The sequence below is a fragment of the Chionomys nivalis genome, chromosome 5 (genome assembly GCF_950005125.1).
Source record: "Chionomys nivalis chromosome 5, mChiNiv1.1, whole genome shotgun sequence".
Classification (NCBI taxonomy): Eukaryota; Metazoa; Chordata; class Mammalia; order Rodentia; family Cricetidae; genus Chionomys; species Chionomys nivalis.
In genome coordinates this window covers 47,157,801-47,183,008 of record NC_080090.1, presented here as the reverse complement: position 1 = coordinate 47,183,008, position 25,208 = coordinate 47,157,801, and the positions used below count along the sequence as shown (strand labels likewise).

At 44.3% G+C, this 25,208-nt stretch overlaps 1 protein-coding gene across 5 annotated transcripts in view; it reads right to left on the bottom strand.

Annotated features, from left to right (window-relative positions):
* Cadps (calcium dependent secretion activator) overlaps positions 1-25,208 on the bottom strand; it is a 449,091-nt gene that overhangs the window by 235,880 nt on the left and 188,003 nt on the right. For all 5 annotated transcript variants that reach the window (XM_057770611.1, XM_057770615.1, XM_057770612.1 and 2 more), the window contains exon 4: positions 6,767-6,847. In XM_057770611.1, coding sequence (XP_057626594.1) covers positions 6,767-6,847 — 81 coding nt within the window. The remainder of the gene's footprint in view (positions 1-6,766; positions 6,848-25,208) is intronic.

Below are 25,208 nucleotides of genomic sequence, written 5' to 3'. Positions count from 1 at the left end.
GCTAGTTCCAGGACAGGCTCCAAAACCACAGAGAAACCCTGTCTCGAAAAACCAAAAAAAAAAAAAAAAAAAAAAAAAATGGCACCTGTAAACACTCTAAGACCCTCTAGCCATTGGCTTTTCCTTCTAGGTTTTGAATATTTCTCCAGAAAGAATGAGTAGGTTGCCTGTGGAAGTTGACAAGGCTACTCTCACGGAAAGAGTGGCCCAAAGGCTCAAATGACATAAATGACACCCTTGGGTGACCAGGAGGAAGATGACACACTACTGATACAGGCGCTCACCAACAGTCTTGCAACTTTTTCATCCAACCGCCCCAATACTTTCTGGGTTTCCCTCCTGTTTCAGGTGCTGTGGTTGTCAATGGGAAGTGAGGGAGTCAGGCACAGTTCCCAGGGTCAGTTCCCATCAAGGTTTGTTCTCATCTTCTCAACTGTTGTAAGCAAATGGCTTCCCTTCCCTTCTTGTATTCCTTCCGCCAGGAAATGACAAACACTTTGCATTTTCCATGGACACAGATATGTCTGGGGTTTTCACAGCCTGATACACATGACAATAGGATCTGCCCATAGGTGTCTGTTCAGGCAATCACGTGGCTGCACTGTTGTGTGCTCTTACACTCTTGTGTTGCTGCATGACCCAAGCCAAGTGCCAAGTACAACATTAGTGTGAAAGCTGAGACTTTCTTGTTTTCCTCTGATGGGAGCTTCTGTTCCCTTTGTGGGGAAGCAATACGTAGACCAATCTTTTCTATCAGGAAAATATTTGGATTTTATTCCTTATTGATACTTATAACATGGCCCACGTATTCTTATAAAAAGAAATTTTGCTTTGCCCTGCACTGAGTAAAGGTGCAAAAAATAGTTCCATCAAATTAAACTGGCTATGTAGCTGAGGATGACTTTGAACTTTTGATTGTCCTGTCTTCAGCTCCAGAATGCTGGGATTGCAGGCATGCACCACCTCACCCTATTTATGAACCACTGAGGACTGAAGTCAGGGTCTTATCCATGCTTGGCTGGCATGCTACCAATTGAGCAGTATCTCCATCCCATATTTAAATGATGGCTTGAGAAACCACTGGTGTTTTGCTCTTTATTATCATTGGTGGCTGATACCACAAAACTCTACTATTTGCATTATATAACTAGTTTTATCCCAAAATATGGCCAGAAGAACTGGCAAGTCCCATGTTGTGGGACAATGTTAAAAAATGCTAACTGGCCAGTAGCCAGGCAGGAAGTAAAGGCGGGGCAACCAGAACAGGAAAATTCTGGGAAGACAAAAGGCTGAGTCTGCAGTCGTCACCCAGACACAGAGGAAGAAGATGAGAATGACTCACTGATAAACGGTACCAAGCCACGTGGCTAACACAGACAAGAATTCTGGGCTAATTTAAGATGTAAGAGTTAATAAGAAGCCTGAGCTAATAGGCTGACCAGTTTATAATTAATGCAGACCCCTGTGTGTTTCTTTGGGGCTGAACAGCTGCGGAATTGGGCAGGACAGAAATGTACTGTCAACAGTACCTCAGCTGAGCTATTGTCACAGGCTGCCTGCTTAAGCCCCAAAGTCAACTTCTGATTGTGCAAGTTAAATAACTTAGACTTAATTTCTAGGTGAGATTTGAGGACCTGTTAATAATGGTGTGAGAGGATTTGGGAAAATGTTTGAACAGGGATTAAGAAGTTTGTTTTTTTTTTTTTTTTTATGAGACGAAAAATGTATTCAGATCTCTGACTTCAGTCTTTGAGGAAGTATGAGCAGTGCTTGGTAAAGCTACACTTGACTTGAGTTCTGGTGCAGCTTCATCCTAGGCTAAATTCTGGATGCTGGTGTGACTGAATGGCTAGTTTGCCATTTAGGGTTATGGCCATCCCCAGACTTACTCTTGCCTTCCTTCTGTCTGAAGCAGAGATGACAAACATATGCTAACTGTTGGTACATCTGGTGGTGAGGATGTTTGCAGCAGAAACAGCAGGGACTGTACGGTACCTTTGTCAGAACCCAAATATTCCAGCAGAGAGCATCCTGAATCCCAGGAGACAGTTCTAACTATGGCTGCAACTTCCCTTGTGCATATAAACTGAAGGGGATACAGAAATGTCAATGAAGACTGACAGCTGTTTGCAGGGGTTGGTGGCTATCAGGGAGAGAAGATGGAGGGGGGTGGCAGGTCTTTTTGTCCTGTCCTGGAGGCTCCTCCTGCTTCCCTGCAGACAGGATTCTTTCTGTTTACTGAGTGAACTCGCACAACCATTAAACCTTCTGATTTACCTGTTCTGGGGAAAATCACTTCAGTGCCAAGGACTGTTTGTAACAAGTCTAAGTGATAACCCATAGGAAATCTCAGGGCCAGGGTCTGGAACATTGAAAGGCTCATCGGCAGACAGAGGAGAAAGCCTGAAGGGGAGGATTGTTGCACCCTCAGACTTGGGTTAGGAGGGAAATGAAGACCTGTATTTGGAAAGTAATTCACTAAGGCTAGAAATCAAATTAGTCAAGAATACAGTTTTTAATCAGAGTAACCCTGGCCATATCTCCCCATGTTTCTGCTTTAGCCTCTGTACTGACAAAGAACTTCCTTGTTTATGAGGTTCTGAGAGGGTTCAAAGGATTATCATGTGAAACAAAGGGTAGTAAGGGTATTAGGTATATCTGGGATAATCCCACGTTGTACTGATCCTAAACTATTACTGTTTAGGTACTGCCTCATTCTAAGGGTATATTACCAGCACCCACGTGTCCAGTGAGGCCTTGCTTTTATTCCACAGTGGTTGCTTGACTGTACTAGGGTTAACTTTGAACAAACTTGGGTCAATCCTAGGCCTGATTCTTAGAACCGTAAGTCTGGAGGATTGGGGAGACAAAGAGGAAGGAAAAGGACCTGAAGGGGTAGGTGAGTGGCTGATTGTTCCCCTTTTGTATGTTTAGAAGCTGTGGGATAGCCAGACTGCCCATTTGAGAAACAAGAAGAGCTGGCTCACAGAGGAAGACTGGATAACCAGTGTGACCCAGAAACAGCAGAGAGGGGATCCTGTTCCTTCATGGACCCTGGCTGTAGCTCTTGCCTGAGGTCTGGCTATTCTCTACCCATGATCTCTATATGTCTTGATCCTGGCACTCACCCTGTCCTTTACATAAGCTTTCTCTAATTGGTACCTCTCAGTTGCCGTTAGAAGTGTTCAACCCATCTTGTAAAGCCATCAAGGCGAGGGAAGAGTGGACTGAACATGATAAATGGATGGATTGGCAACCAGCAACTTCTGGTTATAACATACACAGAAACTGACCTTCAGCCATATGGGTTGAACTACATACCCTCACTAAAATTCGCTGTGATGTCAGCAATAGATCAAAATCAAAAACCAGGGCAAGCCAAAGAAAGATAAGCAGAGGTGCATCATTTAAGTTTGTCAAGAGCTAGCTGGTAGGCAATGTCTTCATATTTTATTTAATGATTGGCAAATCCAACTGAGTTTAGGAAAGATCGTCACACAATTAAAATTCAAAAGTTCCTAGAATCACACATGTAAAGACTGAGACTATTCCTTGGCATCAAAATAGATTCTCTGTCTCTTCCTGTGTGTTTATTCTTTCAGTGTTATTCCCAGACATTACCAATTGTGGCCTGCTGTCCATAGTCCCAAAGAAAGAAGCCTTGGTTTGGTTTGAATCAGCTGTGATTTGTGAGTCAATTAGTCATGACCAGGGAAGGCTGGGAGTTGTGTTTAGTTCCCCTTGAATGAAGAACTCATTCTAGCACCAGCGACATTAGACCTGGGGATAAAGCTCAGTGGTAGAGGAAAGAAGGGTGGGACGAACGCCAATGGACCATGACAAGGTTGATATTGGCATAGAAGAACACTCCAGAAGATGACAGACAACTTCTATGAGAACAGAGAGTGGTAATGAGAAGACATCCCATAGGAACCCTTTGTGCCTTTAATTGTTTGGAGACCCTGTGTGCACTAACTCTATTCTTAGTAAGTAAGAACCAGAAAACACTTGAATTGCCTGGTTCATTTTCTAAGATGGCTTAAAATTGTTAGCAGCAGCATTTTACTTGGATGGAAGTGTTTACCACATGGCTTGGGGAGAGAGTTCTTAGAATTTTTCCAGAGAGAAGCATATTGATTTACTGTACATCAATTGTTAATCTACAGTTTTGAAAAGTTAAAATTAGTCTAAGATTAACTTTTTGAATTATAACATTAAGCCTAAAAAAAACCCAAAAATCAAATTCAAATTAAGTGAGCTTATTGATGGAGAGGTTATAGTACCCAAAGAAGGAAATGCTCTAAACTGCCTCAATCTTCTAGAAAATTCTCTGCCTGGAGACATTGAGTTACAGAAGATGCAAATTCTAAAAACTTAGTGATGTTGCTCCCACATTGAGCAGATTTCAAAACACAAGAGCTTCCCACACTACCTTTAACCAAGCCCGTAGCTACACATTATTTATAGTTGCCAGACTGTCTTGACTATAAACTTCAAAGGTGTTCAAAAAATAAGATGCCAAACATCTTAGAGAAGCTGAGTACAAACAGACGGGCTTCCATTCTGGACTTTTTCCCTTAGTGCTCATGTAGTAGAGCTCCTTTCTCTAGATCCAATCCCTGGGATACTTCTCCTGGGGAATTTCTCCTCTGCCCACCCTCCTTGGCACTTCCAACCATTGTCCACCTGCCCCAAGTTCAGCAGGGAAGTGGGGGTTGTAGAGATGTTTGACACTTTCTTCTTAGGAGATACTGACATTAAATTGTGCTTTTCACATATTTCATTAAATATTATTTTAATTAAGAGTTTTACGGGGGCATCCTTAAATTCTTTGTTGGGTTAATTGCCTCAATCTACCGCTAGTCTGTTATTTCGTGAGACCTACTTTGGTTTGAATATGAAGCTATCTGTCTAAAGTCTTAAAATTATTAAAGGCTTGGATGCTGGCTTTTGAGAGGCAGTTGGATGATAATAGTTCTGACTTCATTAATGGATTAATCTACTGATGAAATCATTCCTGAATGGACTGTGGGAAGGCAGAGCCTATTTATAGGAAGTAGGTCACTGGTGCTGTGGTCTGAATGTTTAATGCCCTCCATAGGCTCCAGTGTTTAAACATTTGGTTCACAATTGTGGTTCTGCACAGGAAGGTGGTGAACCCTTAGGAAGTAGATCCTTGACTGAAGAAGTGAGTCCCTCCCAGTGAGCTCTGAGGTTCCAGACTTGTTCAACTTCCCGTTCCCTCCATGTACCCTGATTGTGAATGCAATGTGACCACCTAACTTCCTGTTCCTGCCATCAGACCTCCTCTGGTCATGGTCATCTCTTCCCCACCATGATGGGTCACATTGCTCTGGAAGTCCCAGCCAAAATAAACCCTTTCTCTCTTTAAGTTGATCTTGTTGGGTTGTTTTACAATAGAAACAGAAAAAGAAACCAAGAAACGTCTTTGAATGGTACTTGTCCCTGAGCTCTTCTTGTTTGCCTCCCATCCCCGGAAGGCATGAGGTGAGCAGCCTCTTCTACCACGCACCCTTACTGCCATAACTCCAACTCGGAGTAGTGTGTCAAGGACTCAAACCTCTGAAATCACAAAGGAAGAGAAATCCTTCCTCTTTGAAGTGATTGTCTTGGGTATCTTGTCCTAGCGATAAGAGCTGACTAGCATGAGCTGTTTGTTGAGAGGCGAGCACAGCTCCTTCATTGGTGTCTATCCTGCATAGTCTGCCTACCTCAGTCTCTAAAACAAAGAAGACAAACAGAATGTCCCTAGAGAGATCGTGTCATGGGGAGCATGTAAACAGTATGTCTGACAGAGTCAGGACCCAATAAATGCCATCAGCAGGAATACTAATTATCCTAATGGGAACATCAACGACAGAAAAAATAGATGATACCAAGCTGTAGATAGCAACAATAAGATACAATCCCAAGTTTATACAAGGCCTATTTGCCAGGAGACACAGTCTGCTCAGCAAGGGTCTGCATGCAGAATGGTGTAAGAACTCAGGGTAAATGTCTGAAGTCAAACGCTGAAGGCTAACGAGGAAGTTTTCTGGGTGGGAGGGAGAAGAAAGACCTTCCTAAGCTAAGGAAAAGGTGGGTACAAAGACGTTGAGTCTGGAACAGGTCTGGAATCTTCAGCAGGAGATGTTCTCTGGCTGGGTCCTGGGTCTGTGATGGCAAATTGTGATGCACGTGACTTATAAATAAAGGAGGGCATATCTCACTGCCTCAGAGCGTTTGAGAGTCATCTGAAAGTGGTTACATTGTCCTGGAGTCATGGGGCTGTGTTGAGGGGTTCTGAAGATCGGTTTTAGATGGTCACATCTGGGTTTTAGAACGGCAACTGGGCACTTGTCATAGTGAACCTTATTCCTACCAGACGCTATTGGAACAACCATTGTTTGCTTCCTCCCCTCTTCTCCTTCCCTTCTTCCCTCCTTCCCCTCCTCTCCCCTCCCTTTCTTTCTTCCTTTCCCCCTTTCTCTTCCGTTTGACAGAGTTTCGACTTCAGACTTACTAGGTAGCCAAGGCTGACTTTGAACTCCTGATTTTCCTACTTCTACTTCATGCTGGCACTACAGGCGTGCACTTCCATTTCTGGTTTGGTTTATGCAGAGTTGAGGCTAGAACTCAAGGCATACCAAACCAGGCTCTGTTCCTGGTTCCTCTCTCCTTCATCTTCTGAAGACCTTACCAGTCAGTACACTTCTTAGGTAGGACCTTGACCTGGTACCAGTGAAGAACCTGTGAAATCCCTTACCCTGGCTATTTGGTCTGCCATTTGGAGACGTCCATCCAGCTCTCGTCTGATCTGGGCTGCCTGCTCATCTGGATTGTCCAGCTGCACAAAACACAAACATAAAAGAGGAGACTCTCAGTTGGGGACATAAAAGCCAATAAACTTGCGACTTTTCATCTTATACCACCCTGCGTATACCCACCTTGATCCATGCACTAATTTTAGTTAAAAAAAAATAACAATAAACAAATCCAGTCTGAGTGAAATTCCCAAGAAATATTCCCAGGTAGAGCGTGCTACACTGGGCGTTTGAATGACATTGTGCAGGATCTGTTAACCACTTGAATGGTTCTAAAGAAATGTTCCTCGTGAGGGTCTGATATGAAGCCCGTTGGGACCCAGTGACAAAGCACTTTGCACAATGAATATTCCAGGAAGAAGCCAGCATTAGAAGTCTCAGAAGCCCATGGCATGGCACAGACAGAGAGGTTCTTCTGTCCTGGTTCATGGGAGACTAGTCAGTGCACTTTTTAGTAAGCACTAAGACATCCCCAACTGTTCTCTGGATGGCTACTTCCAAATAGTGGCTTCTAGATCTAAGATAAAATCTTTTCCCACCTTCCCTTTTCATGAAAACTAGCAAATAAAGACAAGAAAAGCCACGTCTGGGGTAATTCCCAACTTCTCTGGTTCCAATGTGCCCATCTTTAGAACGAAGGCTTGGGTTGCGCAGTCCTTGCTGCTCTCTGCAAATCTACGATGGGACGTGGGAGACATCCCTATAAAGCAATATCTAGGTGCAGCTTGGGCTTCAGTGCTGCAGCTCTCTGCTGTCTGAGTCAACTTCTGTACTGTGTGACATCAGCCACAGAGCACCTCCAAATGAATGAGCACCTAGGTGTTCCGATAAAATTGTACTTAAAATAAGCGGCAAGCCATAGTACTTAATTCCTTTTGTAGGAGTTGAAGGTTTCTAAGCAAATTTTATTTTGAAGAAAACCTAACATTAGGCTTCAGGCTATATTTGGTGTGCTTTCTTCAGTAAGTTATGCCACTCACAGAAACTGTTAAGAGGAAATAGTGCCATTTAAACAGGATGGTTGGCATCTTTCTTCTTAGGACATACTAACCACCCACTAACTAGCCAGTTAGCTAAATATTTTAAGTCCCTTTCTTCTAAAAACTGGCGTGTGTGTGTGCAAACATATGTATACAGAGACATGTATGTGTGTGTGTGGCATATGTAAGGTGTGTATATGTGTATGTATTGACATGACATGTGTGTTTCTATGTGTCGATGTATGTGTGTGTGTGTATGTGTGTGTGTGTGTGTGTGTGTAGGCCAGATGTCAACTTCAGGTGCTGTTACCCAGGAATAAGTAATCCACCCTGTTTTATTGAGACAGGCTCTCTCATTAGCCCCCAAATCACCAAGTGGGCTGAACTGGCTGGCGAAGGAGCTCCAGGGTCCTCCTGTTTCCATCGCTCCTGTGCTGGGATTACTGCATGGCCAGTGAGCTCCATGGATGCTGCTATTTCCACCTTATCTCAGTAGGTCACTGGCTATGTGACTTGATTAGGGCCTTTTCGTGGGTGCTGGGATCCCAGGTCTTAGGCTTCCAAGGCAGGCATTTTGCTGTCACTTCCCCACTGGTACTGAACATTCTCACCCCTGTCCAGTGCGAGACCTGGCAATGCTTTGTCTCGAGGGACTGCTGCTTTCATCGTGAGAACTGGACCGAGACATGTGGCTGTGTGTTCTGAGACACTAATACCACAACAGCTCTGGGGAACGCTCTTTCTAGATATTCCCGAAGAAGCCCACAGAGCCATTGGGAGGTGTGATGCTCTGGTGCAGAAAGCCCGGGAACAGTTGTGTGGAAGGGATGTGGATAAGACATTGGTACTCACTAGTTCTTACTGGGGTCAGACATATTTATTTTATTATGTCACCCATGGATATCCACTCAAAATCCTGTTCTGAAAAATGAAACCCATCTCTGCTTCTGATTGGCACCCCATCCCTATCTCTGCTTCTGATTGACACACACGGGTATGAGTGTCCTCAACTACCTTTGAGCTCCAGTGAGCTACTTTTATCCTTTGCCTCTGAACGTTTTTATTCCCCATCCAGGTGCAACATCTACTTAGACCACTTAGAAATGTCGTGTTCTGAAGACACATGCAAATGAAATATCCGGTGGCTTCCTGCAAAGCAGCAAAGGGAGCTGTTTAGATGGAAAGTTGAAGATTTTGCTGGAAAAGCAGATGCTCACAGAGGTGACACTGCAGACCCAGAAGCAGCCCTGATGCTGTGTCCCAAGGGCACTGGTGCTCTCCAGTCTGTCTTGTGGAACTTATGGTAAAGAGGGGGATGAACCAGCAAGGCTCACCCACAGCTTCATTCATTCATTAGTTCATTCATTCATGTATTTATACTTGCATTCATGAGAGTTTTAATATATCAATACAATAGAACTCGGAACAGGGGTGGGAGGGAGAGATAGCTCAGGGTTTAAGAGTGCTTGCTGCTCTTCTAGAGGTCCTGGGTTTCATTCCCAACATCCCTATAAGGAGGCTCCTAAATCTTGTATCTCCAGCTACAGGGAATCGACCAACCTGGCCTCTGAAGACATCCTCGTACACAGGACATAAACTCATACAGTCTTACAGACACACACACACACACACAAATAAAAATAATAAAAAGAAGCCTCTAAACAAGAAGGATACATAAAGGAACAAGACAGAGTGGGTCTCTAGTCCTTGGAGCTCAAATTTGGCAAGAACAGGTACAGCTAAGGAGGGTAGATCAGCATTTACTGATGTCTGTCCAAGTCCCAGGACCCCTCTACCTGTTCCAAATCTTTCCTAAAGAACCAGAGAAGCCTATGCTGACAGACATCACACAGAAGGAATTCTGGGTGCAGAAGGTTACTCTCTCAAAATTAACAATCTTATTAGCATCACCCAAACCCTAAGAAATTGGTCTGCCAACTGCATTTGACTTTGCTATGGTTCCTGTTGTTCTTTTTTGCACAGAATGGTTTCACAGCAGATAAACACTCAGCATGGCTATTTGAGAAGTTCTGTGCTTCTCAAAAGGGACAGCACATGTTTGGAGGTGGGTATATTAGTCCTCACTCGACAGCTAAGGAAAACAGCCACGGGAAGGTAGATGGACAGGCTGACACAGGGTGCTAAGCATTTCAGTTTCTTCTGGCTTTCCAAAGAACACATGTTCAGCAATATGGTAGCTTCTTTCTTGTTTCACGTTTCCCGTGATGTTGGAGAGCAAATCCCAGGGCTTGTGCATGCTCTTTCACTGAGTCAGGCTTCCATCCCTTGCTTAGTCTCCTCCTTAAACGCTTGCTCCTGACGAGTAACCTAAGTCTGCATACTCACTGCAGAATTACTACGACTGACAGAATTCTTTGGTGAAGGCTGTGGCCTTAGATTGACAGCAATGGGAATGTATTTATCATGGCTATGCCCTTAGTAGCCATGTGACCTTGGGCAAATTTTGTACCACCTCTGTCCTTTAGGCCTCATCACCTGATCTTCAGGGTAAATCTTCGTAAGGTCACTGAGTGAATTAACAAAATACACTCAGAAAGTCTTTGGTAGGCGCCCCAACCTTCAGAAAATGGTGACTGAGTGTTGCTCCATGCTGGCTGCATTTCTGACAAGTGCCACCAAGGGGCAGCAAAAGCACCAGATGAGACAGTGTGCCTCCGTGGTGTGAATGTGGGGTCTCAGTCTATCTGTAGGGTACCACCCTGACCACAGACTCCCGCCACTGAGAGACTCTAGTTTCTCGGTGTCTATCACTTTCTCTGAGGTTTGTCCCTTTGCTCTGTTGGATGTGAATTAGTGGCCGTGACCAGAAGGTGGACCCTGCTGCCCAGACAGCTAATGCTCTAAAGAGCAGATTAAAAGAGAAATGTAAATGCAAACTCCCCAAAATAGCTTGGTGTAATAGAGACGGCCATCCTTAACCACTGCATGATATCCAAAAATATAAAGAGAAATCAAATAATTACCTTTTCAAGCACTAAGAAGAAAAAAGCCAGAGAGTGTGCGCTTCCATGGAAACGAGGTTCTGTTTACTGTGCTGGTCTTTTCCATGGAGGAAGGGAAGGCTCTGCAGCAGTACTGAGCCAAGGGCAAACCTTTCATCGTGACGGCTCATTAGGGTTCAAAACGTACATGAGCATGAAAGCTCTTTAGCTAATTAGACAAATCATCTGTCTACTGGTAGAGGTCAAGCAAGCTTCTGTTTTAATGCATCCCTCAAGCAAAAACAAGTATCTCCTCAGGCTCTGCTTCCAAAGTGAGAAGGACAAAACCTTGCCTCTGCACACGGGAGTGCCTAAATTTTGGGTGTAAGCTGCCCAAGTCTTGTGACTCTCTACCTCATAAGTGGTACCTCAGCAGGAGGTGAGAACATCAGTCAATGGAACTGAACTCAGCGTAGCCTCACGTGGAACCGTTTGTATGCAGACCCGAGAGCTGGCAGATGGTAAATAGACCATCCCGTCTCCACCACTCCTTCATTGTGTGACTGACCGTGGAACCCAGCCTTCGCTTCCTCATCTGCGAAGTGGACATCTCTTTGTCTCCCACAGTCACTAAAAGGAGAGAGCCAATATACCCTAGTGGGCAAGGGAAGCAAGATCGGCTTGGGTCCAAAGTTGGCTTTTGCAATTGTGTTACTGAATGGGATTTAACAGACCTCTGAACCTTCCTAAGTCTTGACGTCCTTAGTAGTGACATGGGGATAAAGTGTCTTTCCCAACATGGTAGAGAGGTTAAGCTAGATATCATGTGTCCCAAGCTATGGTGCTGCCATGCAGTGGTAGTTCTCACAGCTGAGTAGAGCTGCTGGGGTGATCCTACTTTAGAGGGAGCACCCACCGAGCGTTAGCTCTTTTGCTCTTCCCCAAACTGTTGAACTGTGGACCAAAGTCACATATTCTCTGTCCAGCTCTCTTCCTCTGAGGAAATCTCCATGTCCGTATGTCCTAAGATTCTTTGAAGAGCCTGTCCTGGCATGTCTCAGAGTTTTGTTCTAGGGACCATGAGTTCGCAGGTCCCCCAGCTCTATTGGGAGAAAGGAGGCCATAGTCACACAAAGTCTGGAAACTCTGATGTTCTTCCAGCTCCCTGGACCCAACTGTGAGTCAGCACATTTGCATTTGTCCCCCAGAGGTACATTTTGGGATGTGCTTCCTGAGGCAAATCTGTGAGCTTCACTTTTTTCATGTCTGTGGATGGACGTTTTAGAGAAGGTTGAGAGAAGGGGAAGCAATTTCACTATCCAGATCTTTCTATAGCTTTTAAAAAAGACTTGAGGTGTGTGTAAGGGAGAGAGACAGAGGGAGAGACACACACTGAGAGACAGAGACAGTCAGAAAGAGACAGAAGCAGAATGAGAATACCATGTATGTGTTAGTGCTTACACCAGAAAAGGGAATCAGATACCCTGAAGCTGAAATTGTGAGATGCCCAGTATGGGTGCTGGGAACCAGTCTCAGATTCTCTGCAAGATCAGTAACTACTCTTAACCACTGGAGCCATTTATTCAGACTCCATGGATTAAGACACCTCGACTGAGAATTTCTCTTTTGGTCTGAAGGGCCTCGGCACATCTTCCCTATGGGAAACATCCTTGGCTACAGTTTCTTTGGGCATACCGTGAGTCCCTGCCATTCCAGGTGACAGCAACAAGAAGCAGCCCAGTGCTGACTCTTCCCAAATCATCCTGTCGTGAGACAGCCTTCAGTCTAGCAAGGGATGATGTGGTTCAAACGTGCAAGAAATGTAAACAGAGTAGGCAGAGGGTGTCAGGCCTTATATGAATAATTGCTTTGTGCAAAACATCCGTGGTTCTCAGACTCAGAACAAAGGGAGGCAGCTTTAGCTTCAGGAATCCCAGTCTGGTCTCATATTAGCTCTGTTGCCATGGATGACCTGGAAAGTCTGACTCTTCTGCCTGTGCAAGCATGCCCAGTTCACGTGCTGCTAAGGGGTAGAAGCGGGGCTCTGTACTTGCTGAGCAAGTATCCCCCCAACTGAGCTGTGGCCCTCACTTTAGAACTGAGGTGTGTGGTCCCTCTTGAGCTGGGGTAGCTTCACCAGGCACAATGCTCTATTCCTGGGAAGCTCTGCTAGGGCCTTCGCTGAGACGAGCCAACCTCCCCGTGCTTCGGCAGACTCTGCCTTTGCACACAGTCTATGCTAGAATCGGTCTTCCGGGACAGATCAACCTCATCCTCCATCCTTCAGCTGTGCAGCAAACAGGTCTCTGGTCTCTCCAGACTTGGATTTCTCTTTTAGCAACACATGTCTCTTCATGCCTGCTACTTCTCACACCGTAATTTCCCTCACACTCATGGGGTCATTTCAGCCTCATTCACTGGTCAGCTCAAGAGAACAGGGGTGAGTGTGGTCTGCTCATCTGCTCACCTCTGCCTTCACGAGGTAGAAAATAGACTAGCTGCTCAGTCCCTGGGAAGTGGCGGGAGCCACTGACCTGCCAACCACAGGTCTGAGTTAATTAACTGTGATCCAGAGAGGGCAAGAATCTTGCCCATAGCCACACATAAATACCAAGGAATCTGGAGGCACAGAAAGGTCTGTCCTTTGTAAAAACAAGTGAGGATTGCACTTTGCTGACCTAAAATGTAATCCTCATTCTGATACCACATCCTTAATGCTTGGCTTTACGGGGTGGATGCAGAGCCCTAATAAGCAGCTTGGGTGCAGCGGCCTGTTGGCCTGAATGCAGCTCAATCTGCTCACTGAGTTCGTTTTCTATTTTACATCACGGCTGCTGGGTTCCCATGGACTGGGGTCTGAGGATGCGACTGCAGGGCCCTCCTTTCTTCTGTGCTTTTCATCCTCCTTAGAGACAAGCTGCCCCCAGGCCCGCTGCCTCCCTGGTCCTCTGCACGCTGGAAGTTACAGCTATGACCTAGCTCTGAACCAGGAGATGCTGGTGCCCCTAGCTCCTGGCTCAAGAACATACTGAGGTTTGAAAAGCAGCTATACCAGAACATTCACTGCCTGGATGTCCTTTGAATTCCTGTGGCCCTTCCCCTGTTTGTCTCCTTTAATGCTAAGGTTGAAGAAGGTGATCCCTGCTCTTCTGTCTGGGTTCATATCCTCCAAATTTCTCTTCAGTTGAGTGACCTTGAACAAGATGTTTGGCCTCTCTTGAGTTTTAACTTTTAAAATTTTCTACTTCTTTAACTCTAAAATGGGGATAAGGATGATAATAGACTCTTCAGGGTGACAGAGGTTAAATGATATGGCAAACATAAGGACAAGAGCACAGTGCTTGCTTGACACGTGGCCACCTTCTCTGAATCTAGGCGGCTAGGACTTGGCACTGAGGTCAACATACATTCTCCCTCAGAATATTTTTTATCCTAGGAGGTTGGGGGGGTGGCTTGGAAAAGGCTCAGTGGTTAAGAGCACTTGATAGTCAAGCTTGTGGACCTGAGGTCAAATATACAATGGCCCATGTGAAAAGCTGGACATGGCTGCGCATGCCTGTAGTCCCAGCAATGGGTGGCAGAGACAAGCAGATTCTGACAGCCTGCTGGGCAGGCAGACTTTCTGAAATAGCAGAGCCCCTGTCTCTAGAGAATAAGGTAAAGTGTGGGTGAGGGGGATAACTAGCATCCTCCTCCATGCAAAACATGCACACGGACACACACACACACACACACACACACAGAAACAGACAGACAGACAGACACACACACACATACATTCTCATTATAATAAGACTTAATGTGGTAGATCGGGATTTTAACTTTTAGGAGATTCCCTGAAGACCACTAGATCCTTTACCTATAGTTTCAGAGAACACTGAGATCTACCCTTAGAAAGGACAAACCAGAAACCCGAGGTGGAATACTGCTCCCTGCCTCCTGTGACCAGGGCCAGCATGCTTGATCTCTCTGAGCTTGTCTGCAGCTCCAAAGTAACAAGGTCTGAGGAGCAGTACTTGGGTGGGAGTGCTAACTGCTCCCACACAGTAGGGCTCCCCGCTGCCACACAGTGTCGCTGTCTGCTCTGGGTACACATTAGTCAACTGTTCTCACTGGTCCCAGTTGGCTGGCCAGACCCTGGGCATCCTCAGTGCCCTCCAGGGCAACTGAAACCGGACATGGCCCTAGGCAGCAGCCTGTGCCCAGAAGTCTCCATGGTTCCCGGTGGCAGCACCAGCCAGCCAGATCAGCATGGCCCTGGGCGTGGCACGGTTCTCAGACACTGACATGGTCTGAGGTGGCCCACTAGGGTCCTCTACGTAGCTGGTGGTGACAATAGGAGCCCTGAACATCAATCAGGCCCTGCCTGCTATAGCACCACAGACCTAGACATGGCCCTCTGTAGCAGCCCTGGCCCAGACGATACCATGGCCCTGGGTGACAATACAGGCCACTCAGATCAGGATGTCCCTGGTGGCAACATTGTCGTCAGATGCCCTCATAGCCACAGATTGTGACCCAGAGCCCAGGCATCTATGAGGCCTTTGGCGACAATATGGACGACAGACATCAATACAGACCCAATCACGGTCCTAGCAGTAGCCTGGGCCAGATGTCTCCATGGTCCTAGTGGCAGTGCAAGCCATTCTGACCAGCATGACCCCTGCAACAGCATGGCCCCAGGATACTAATGTGGCCCCAGGCAACAGCTAGACCCCTGGCATCAGCATGGTCTTTGGTGGTCTCAGGAGTCACGACATCAATACAGACCCTAGATAAGGTAGGGTCATGGACCCAGACATGGCCCTCAGTCACAGCCCGTATCTGGATGATACCATGATCCCAGTCGACAGCACTGACCACCCAAATCAGCCTGACACTGCCAGTTTCACAGCCTTTGGACACCAGCATGGTCACATGTTGCAGCCCAGTCAGGGGCATCCATGAGGTCCCTGGAAGCAACATGGGTTAGGGACATCAACACAGACCCTGGCTTCGACAGGACCCATGGTCCTCAGCAGCAACCCAGTTTGTCACCATGGCCCCTAGTGGCCATGCAGGCCACCCAGATTGGTACAACCCCCAAGGCAGCATGACCTTCAAACACCAACATGACCCCATCACAGGCTTCTGCACAGCCCCCAGTGACGACAGGAGCTACATACACCAACACAGCCCCCTCCCACCTGCTCGAGATCCCTGGATCAAGACCTGGCCCTTGGTTATAGCCCGGGTCCAGGCATCTCTATGGACTTGGGTGGCTAGCTGGCCACTTACGTCAGCCTGTCCCTCACTACCCTCACCTCTCCTCATTCTGCTTCTCCCTCTCTTCTACCTCCCTACCTTGTTCTCTTTCAGCACAATGGTGCCCAACTGCCCAGCATCAGGGTTCTGGGCTGGGTCACAGGTGGTGCTTTGTTGAATACTGCCTGACCCAACCATAAAGGATGTCATAGAGCTGATGCCTTTCTTCTCTCTGGTGCCTGGGTCTAGAGACCTCAAGCAACACTTGGTATGATGGTACCTGACTGCCTGACAGCAGAGGCACTGGGAGGGCTCCTGATTGATTGTGGCCCCCACAGACCCAAAAGTCTGCAGGACTGCCATCTGTATCCATCACAGATTCAGGCCTGGTACAGTCGTTATTTCTTTACCACTTTTTATTTCCCCTTGGGGAGAAGACTTGAGGTCAAGGTTTCCATTATAAAAGGCACAGTACACTTTGGTTGCAAAGTGCAAGGCTTAGCTCTCGGCTATTGCCAGCCAAGGAGAATACGACCTACCTCTGAGTCACTAATTATGGTTTTTGTGGCTTCTGGCAATGTGATAAATAAATGTAAGAACTCCAAATGAGGTTCTTTGAATGGACAAGGGTTTTAACACAGTTATGTTAGGAACTTTTTGTTTTTATTAGCTACCCGCTCAAAGAACCTCACTCACCCAAAACCTAGGAGCCCCCCTCCTCTTCTGTTTCACGTTGCTATCTCATAAAGAGCCATACTTGTCAGAAGTCTTTCTTGACTATGGCAGTCTCATACTTTGAGAAGCACTAGTTGTCAGCCCATGACCCAAGGCAGGACATGCTGGTGTTCTGGCTTTCCAGTAGCCAGTTCATAAGCCATGATGTGACGTGCCCATGTCCTGGGTTTCCAGTAGCCGGCCCACCACACAAGGTGGCGTACCTGTGCTCTGGGTTTCCTACCCTTATCAGAAGGGCTGGAGGATTTTATGGCCAGCAACTGGAAGTGGACATGTCTGCCCTTCAAGCCTTGATATGTACATAGCACTTGGGCTATAGATTAAGCTGTCTGTTTTGTTTTATTTTTTTCAGAATAGGAATCCTAAAAGCACCAATGCCAAAAGCACAGGCTTGTGACAAGGTGGAAGGACAACAGTACTTCAAAAGTACTCAGCCCCATGCCCTACACATGATAAGAAACCACAAAGGTACATGTAAAGAAGTGTTACTGGGCCAGGGACCAGTTTTAATTCAGCATGGAAGATGCTGCAATCCAGCCTTCCTTCCTCCATCCCTCCTTCTCTCTCTCTCTTCCCATCACTCCCCCATTTGCCTTTTCTTCCCCCTCTCCTTCCTCTTCCTCCTTTTCATTCCTTCTTCCTTTCTTGCTTTCCTCAACAGATCATCTTAGTGATTCTCAGAGCTGGGGCTGGAAACATTTCCCATCCTGATATTTTACTATCCTGCTAAGGCGAGGAAAGCGTTGGCATGACCATCTGGTTGGGCTGCAGCATCTGGTGCCTAGTTACAGAGAAGAACCAGACACTTGGTGAAGAGAGGACATAGAGAATATGGTGTGGCCTCTCCTTGATCTCTGCAGCCCTGCTTAAACCTCCCTGGGGAATGTCGCCATATAGGCTCTCTGCCTTCATCCAAAATACCTCTCCATTCATTGCTTTGCTTCCCTCTGATGCAGCAACTCTCTCTACTGACTGTGTAAGTCTGTCCTGGTACAGCTCCTAGTGATGGCACCAAAAGCATATACTCTCTGAAGATTTGTCTCCTCTTCCTGTAATATATCCCAAGCCAGGGACCTCTGCAGGAACAGATCCAGACCAGGGACATTTACAGAAACAGGTCTGAGCTGACAACCTAGACTAGAGCAGGCCTGAGAAAGTAAACTCCAAGGGAGTAGAGCAAAACCCAGGAGAGCTGAGCAACCTCCAGGAACACAGAGTGACCAATGGGGTAACTAGAACCGTGGCACTGACTGTACCATGAGGAACAACTATCTGAGCCTTAGAGTCACTGGCATCTAGAAGGTTAATCAACAGAATCACAGACAGCCCCAACCACACCTATTAAAGGAAAAGATGAATAGAAAAGATATGAACACATGCAACACCACAAAGAACAACACGACACCAGTATAACATAAAGACCCATGACAGCAAGACTAGAACAACCAAATATAGATGAAGCAGAAGAAAATTGTAGTAATAAGAATGGCAGGGCTGTGTCCCACCACTGGGAGCAGCGGTGGGCTGCTTTGGGGCCGCCCTGCCTCCTGCATGGCTAGCTTATGCCCCGAAATAATTACACGGAAACTGTATTCTTTTAAACACTGCCTGGCCCATTAGTTCCAGCCTCTTATTGGCTAGCTCTTACATATTGATCTAACCCATTTCTAATAATCTGTGTAACACCACAAGGTGGCTTACCAGGAAAGATCTTAATCTGCATCTGTCTGGAGTGGGAGAATCATGGCAGCTGCCTGACTCGGCTTCTTTCTCCCAGCATTCTGTTCTGTCTACTCCACCCATCTAATTTTCTGTCCTATTAAAGGCCAAGCAGTTTTCTTTATTAATTAACCAATGAAACAACAGAAAGATGACCCACCTCCATCATTTCCCCTTTTTCTGTTTAAACAAAAAAGAAAGGCTTTTACTTTAACATAGTAAGATTATATATAACAAAATAGTTATCAAGCAAGGATTTCAGTTACAATATTTATATCTACTTTATCTTTTATCATAACTAAGGAAAACTATAACTATCTATTTATTTTTTAACTCCATGAAAGACTCCAGAAGGATATGATATTACCTAAGTAAATAAAAAATCCAAAACTCTAGAAATGACAGAGACACCTTGCTGCCTGGACAGTCACCCAAAGTTCCTCTGTATCATTGGGGCATCTATCTTCGGCCTACAGGCCCATAGTATCCAGCAGACATTTCCATGAAGCAGGAAAACTTTAAAGACAGTTCAGTCACTTTCTGCTGTGTCCTGCAGAATGTCTCGCAGACTCTTTCATGAGTCAGGAACCCCGAAAGATCATCTCACCTTTATGCAAGTTCAGCAGTCCTCTTTCTGTGGGTTCTTTGTAAAAAATAACTTCAGGAGAATGTTTGAAATTCTTAAAGATGAAATGAGAAATTCCCTCAAAGAAATGGAGGAAAAGACAAATAAAAATATTGAAAGACATCAGCAAATCCCTTAAAGAAAACCAAGAAAAAGCAATCAAACATAGGAAAGAAACTATTCAAGACTTGAAAACTGAAATAGAGACAATAAAGAAAACACAATCTGAGGGAATTACAGAAACAGAAATCACGAGAGAATGATCAAGAACCACAAATGCAAGCATGAACAGCAGAATACAAGAGATGGAAGAGAGAACCTCAAGTGCTGAAGATACAATAGAGGAAATAGACTCATCAGTTAAAGAAAACATTAAGTCTAACAAAAGCTTAACCCAAAATATCCAGAAAATATGGAACACCATGAAAAGGCCAAACCAAAGAATAATACGCATAGAAGAAGGAGAAGAAGTTCAACTCCAAAGCACTGAAAATAAATTTAACAGAATCAGAGAAGAAAACTTTCCCAACCTAAAGAAAGATGTGCCTATGAAGATACAAGAAGCTTACAGAATACCAAATAGACTGGATCCAAAAAAGTTCCCTCACCACATAATAATCAAAACACTAAACATACATAGTAAAGAAAAAATATTAAGAGCTGCAAAGGAAAAAGGCCAAGTAATATATAAAGGCAGACCTGTCAGAATCACACCTGAATTTTCACTGGAGACAATGAAAACCAGAAGATCATGGTCGAGCGTTATGCAGACACTAAGAGACTACAAATGCCAGCCCAGACTATATACCCAGCAAAACTTTCAATGACCGTAGAAGGACAAAACAATATATTGACAAAACCAGACTTAATTAATACCTAACCACAAACACAGCCCTACACAAAATACTAAAAGGAAAACTCCAACCCAAGGAAGTTGTCTAAATCAACAAAAAATACAGACAATTGATGGTCTCATGGCAGTAAATCCAAAAGAAGGAAAAAACACACAAATTAACATTACCAACAATGAAAACTAAATTAACAGGAGATAGCAATCACTGGTCACTAATATCCCTTAATATAAAAGGACCCAACTCACCTATAAAAAGGCACAGGCTAATAGATTGGATACTAAAACAGAATCCATCCTTCTTCTGTATACAAGAAACACACCTCAACCTCAAAGACAGATACCATCTCAGAGTAAAGGGTTGAGAAAAAAAATCTGTCAATGTAATCCATCATATAAACAAACTGAAAAATTAAAAAAAAAAAAACATGATCATCTTATAAGATGATGAAAAAGTTTTCGACAAAATACAACATCCCTTTATGATAAAGGTCTTGGAGAGAGCAGTGATAAAGGAACATACCTAAACATACATAATAAAGGCATTATACAGTAAGCCAACAGCCATCATCAAACTAAATGGAGAGCAATCCCACTGAAACCAGGAACAAGACAAGGTTGTCCACTCTCTCTATATCTATTCAATATAGTTCTTGAGGTCCTAGATAGAGCAATAAGACACCAAAAGGAGATCAAAGGGATACAAATCAGAACAGAAGGAGTTAAACTTTCACTATTTGCTGATGATATGATAGTTTACATAAGTAATCTCAAAAATTCTACCAAAAATCTTCTACAACTCATAAACACTTTCAGTAATGTAGCAGGATACAAGATTAACTCAAAAAAAAAATCAGTAGCCCTCCTGTACACAGATGATAAAAAGGCTGAGAAAGAAATCAGAGAAATATCACCCTTCACAATAGCCACAAATAGCATAAAATATCTCGGAGTAACCCTAACCAAACAAGTGGAGGACTTGTATGTCAAGAACTTTAAATCTTTGAAGAAAGAAATTGAAGAAGACACCAGAAAGTGAAAAAGATCTCCCATACTCTTGGGTAGGTAGAATTAACATAGTTAAAATGGCAATCTTACCAAAAGCAATCTACAGATTCAATGCAATGCCCATCAAAATCCCAGCAAAATTCTTCACAGACTTCGAAAGAATAGAACTCAACGTCATATGGAAAAGCAGAAAACCCAGGATAGCCAAAACAATCCTGTACAATAAAAGAACTTCTGGAGGCATCACCATCTCTGACTTCAAACTCTACTACAGAGCTGCAGTACTGAAAAGAGCCTGGTATTGGCATAAAAACAGACAGGAGGACCAATGGAACCAAATAGAAGACCCGGATATTAATCCACACACCTTCCAACACCTGATTTTTGACAAAGAAGCAAAATATATCAAATGGAAAAAAGAAAGCAAATTTAACAAATGGTGCTGGCATAACTGGATATCAACATGTAGAAAAATGAAAATAGACCCATATCTATCACCATGCACAAAACTCAAGTTCAAATGGATCAAAGACCTCAACATAAAGCCAGCCACACTGAACCTTATAGAAGAGAAAGTGGGAAGTACACTTGAATGCATTGGCACAGGAGACCACTTCCTAAATATAACCCCAGCAGCACAGACACTGAGAGAAACAATTAATAAATGGGACCTCCTGAAACTGAAAAGCTTCTGTAAAGCAAAGGACATGGTCAAAAAGACAAAATGACAGTCTACAGAATTGGAAAATTTTTTCACTAACCCCACATCAGACAAAATATATAAAAAAAACTCAAGAAGTTGGTCGTCAAAAGAACAAATAATCCAATAAAAAATAGAATACAGACCTAAACAGAGAAATCTCAACAGAGGAATTTAAAATGGCTGAAAGACACTTAAGAAAATGTTCAACATCCTTAGTCATTAGAGAAATGCAAATCAAAACAACTCTGAGATTCCATCTTACACATATAAGAATGGCCACGATCAAAAACATTGATGGCAACTTATGCTGGAGAGGTTGTGGGGTAAAGGGAACACTCCTGCATTGCTGGTGGGAACGCAAGCTGGTACAGCCCCTTTGGATATCAATATGGCAATTTCTCAGAAAATTAGGAAACAACCTTTTTCAAGACCCATTAATACTACTTTTGGGTATATATCCAAAGGATGCTCAATTGTGCCATAAGGACATGTACTCAACTATGTTCATAGCAGCATTGTTTGTCATAGCCAGAACCTGGAAACAACTTAAATGCCCCTCTACCGAAGAATGGATAAGGAACATGTGGTACATTTATACAATGGATTACTACACAGCAGAAAAAAACTAATGACATCTTGAATTTTGCAGGCAAAAGGATAGGGCTAGAAAACATCATTTTGAGTGAGGTAACCCAGACACAGAAAGACAAATATCACATGCACTCACTCATAAGTGGTTTTTAAACATAAACCAAAGAAAACCATCCCACAAATCACAATCCCTGAGAACCTAGACAATAATGAGGACTCTAAGAGAGACATACATGGATCTAATCTATATGGGAAGTAGAAAAAGACAAGATCTCCTGAATAAATTGGGAGCATGGGGACCTTGGGAGAGGGTTGAAGGGGAGGGAAGAGGCAGAGAAGGGAACAGAGAAAAATGTAGAGCTCAATAAAAATCAATTTAAAAATACCTGCAAAGAAATGTACTATATTTGCTAGATCTGCCTCCTCTTTGAACAGAAGTGCTTATCATTCTAGGTATTGATAATGCAGCACCGGCTACTCATGTGCTCAGAATGAAGTTGAGCCTCTCAGTTTCTGCAATTATGACTTTATCAACTGTATATATACAAAAGGTGAGTGCATGTCTCTGCGTAGGGAAGGTCAGAAGCAGTAGCAGAAATGTAAGTCTATAAATCATAGACCTGACCATGTCCATTAAAATTGAGTGAGATGGTGTCTGGTACATGAGAACTGACCCATGCATGGCTGTTTCCTTTGAGTGGCGGGTCACAAATACAAAGTATATTTCAAGTCAGTTCTCAGGGTCATCACGACCCAAGGACCTGCGAGGGACCCAGTCTGTCCAACAAATCTACCCATATTTGTCATCATCCCATTCTTGCTTGCTCTGAGTGTGTCTACCATGGTGTCACTGTGGTTCAAAGTCCAATATGTAACCTAAGTGTGGATTTCACTTTGGTTAAAGCCAGCTTGTTTTGATACCAACCATCTCCTGCTACCAAATTCACACCTAAGCAGAGTAAATGTAAGATATCATAGAATACCTCTTATGGATTCTTTTTAAAGTGCCTGGGCCGGGGCCAGGGTGTGGCTCCATGCTAAAGTATTTGTCTTCAAAAGCGTAAGGACTTCAGTGCAATCTTCAGAGCCCACATATACAAAGTCAAATATAGTGGCACATGCTTATAACCCCACAGCTGGGAGGCAGAGACCAGAAGATGCCTGGGACTTGCCCAGCCAGCTTAGAGTGATCAGTGAGCTCCAGGCTGTGTGACAGATGCCATCTCAAAGGAAGCGGAGGACAGTGTTCCTGAGGAAGGTTGTTCTCTGTCCTCCATACTCACACATGCATGCACATGGACCTTCACATATGTAAACATGAACATACATTTTTAAAAATGTATCTGGGCAAAGGAGAAAGAGGTAACGTGAAAAAAGTAAGGTCCCAAACTCTCTTCTCGATGGTAGAAGTAGAATGACTAATAACTCCCAAATGGATTATGCTGGGAGCCCATTCGAGTGGCCGCCATTACAAGATGGCGCTTGGCCCCCAGCCTCGCTTGCTGGACAGCTCCATATTAGGCAATGCAGTGGAACCGTGCCTCTCGTATGTGCAGTGACGATGATGTGCTTAGGGCCAATCCCGTGGCCAGGAGCATCGGCAGGCGCGCATCGGCCAATCCAGGCACGACTCGTTCCCTTACCCCCTATATAAGCAGCTGCCGTTTGGCGCTCGGGGCCCCTCGCTTTCACTCTCCCTTCAACCAAGAGGCTCCAATAAAGCGTGATTTGGGAAGAATCCTCGTCTGGTGATCGTCTTTTCCTGCTGGTCAGGGAGTTCGCCGCAGGATTACAAGTTTTTGTTAAACTATTGTTCATTACCATGTAGTGTGACATCAAAGTCATGAGGAATACATCTATTCAGACACAGGTGACAGTTCTTGACTGTGAGAACAAGTCAACAACTAACTCTTACGACATTCAACAAGTTGGAAGATTTTGTATTTTTAATGAAGCTGAGGTCAATAATCCCACGTCAGTCAAAAGCAACAGTAATCAGGACTGCACCAAAAGCATAAATAAACACAGAGAGACTAACGTTCAGGGCAAAACAGAAACAAGAAGCAGGTAGTTTATTCCTCTGGTATTTCATTCTGAACTCTTGGTGGTTTAGCATAGAGGCCCATTTCTTGTTTCCTCCACCTGTCCACTTCAGCTTATAGAGCACCCACAAACACAGTAACTGAAGAATTGGGGCGGGAAAAGCACCTCATTTTATGCCTCGATTGTACCAACATATGACATCTAGGTTAAGGAAAACAGGGGCAAAGAGACTCTGTAATTGTTTTGATAAAGAACAATGTGGCCTTGATCTTACAACAAAAGTAGCTAGACAATGTACGAAAATATGTGAATTATTTTGTAAACATTAAGGTCTCTGTCACCAGAAAATGACTTGTTAAAGTAGTCACTAGTTAAAGTATCTTAAGAAAGACTTTGAATATCAGAATTTCTAGATCCTTAACTTTACCTGGCCTGTACATGTTATTTTATGTCAATTCAAAGGAACTCAAGTAAATACGGTAGAACGTAAGTCAACTTGCATAGGGAAACCAAAGACGGTCATGGTCTCTGCTGAAAGAGAGAGAGCAAGACCTGTGACAAGCAGTAGTTTAAGCAGTGTAAATTAAAACAGTGTCAACGGAACCACACACACCCGGCACTGTGGAAGTTCAAGTCAAGATGGCCCTAGCGTCTTGCCATCTTATTTCTTCCTAATGGATCTGGAAGTGTCCAGGCTGAGGAACACTTGAGTGATTGACCACCAGTACAACAGACGGTTTCTCAAAGACATTTTGTTTGTAATGCAGACCCCAGACTACTTCAGTATGAAAGCAGCATTAGGACTAGACAGCTCATTTGTCAACTTTTCCCACTTCTAAAATGTCCCAAGTTGAATCATCTTAGCTATGAGAATGCTTTCAAGAACTCTTTTAGCTGGGCGGTGGTGGCGCACGCCTTTAATCCCAGCACTCGGGAGGCAGAGA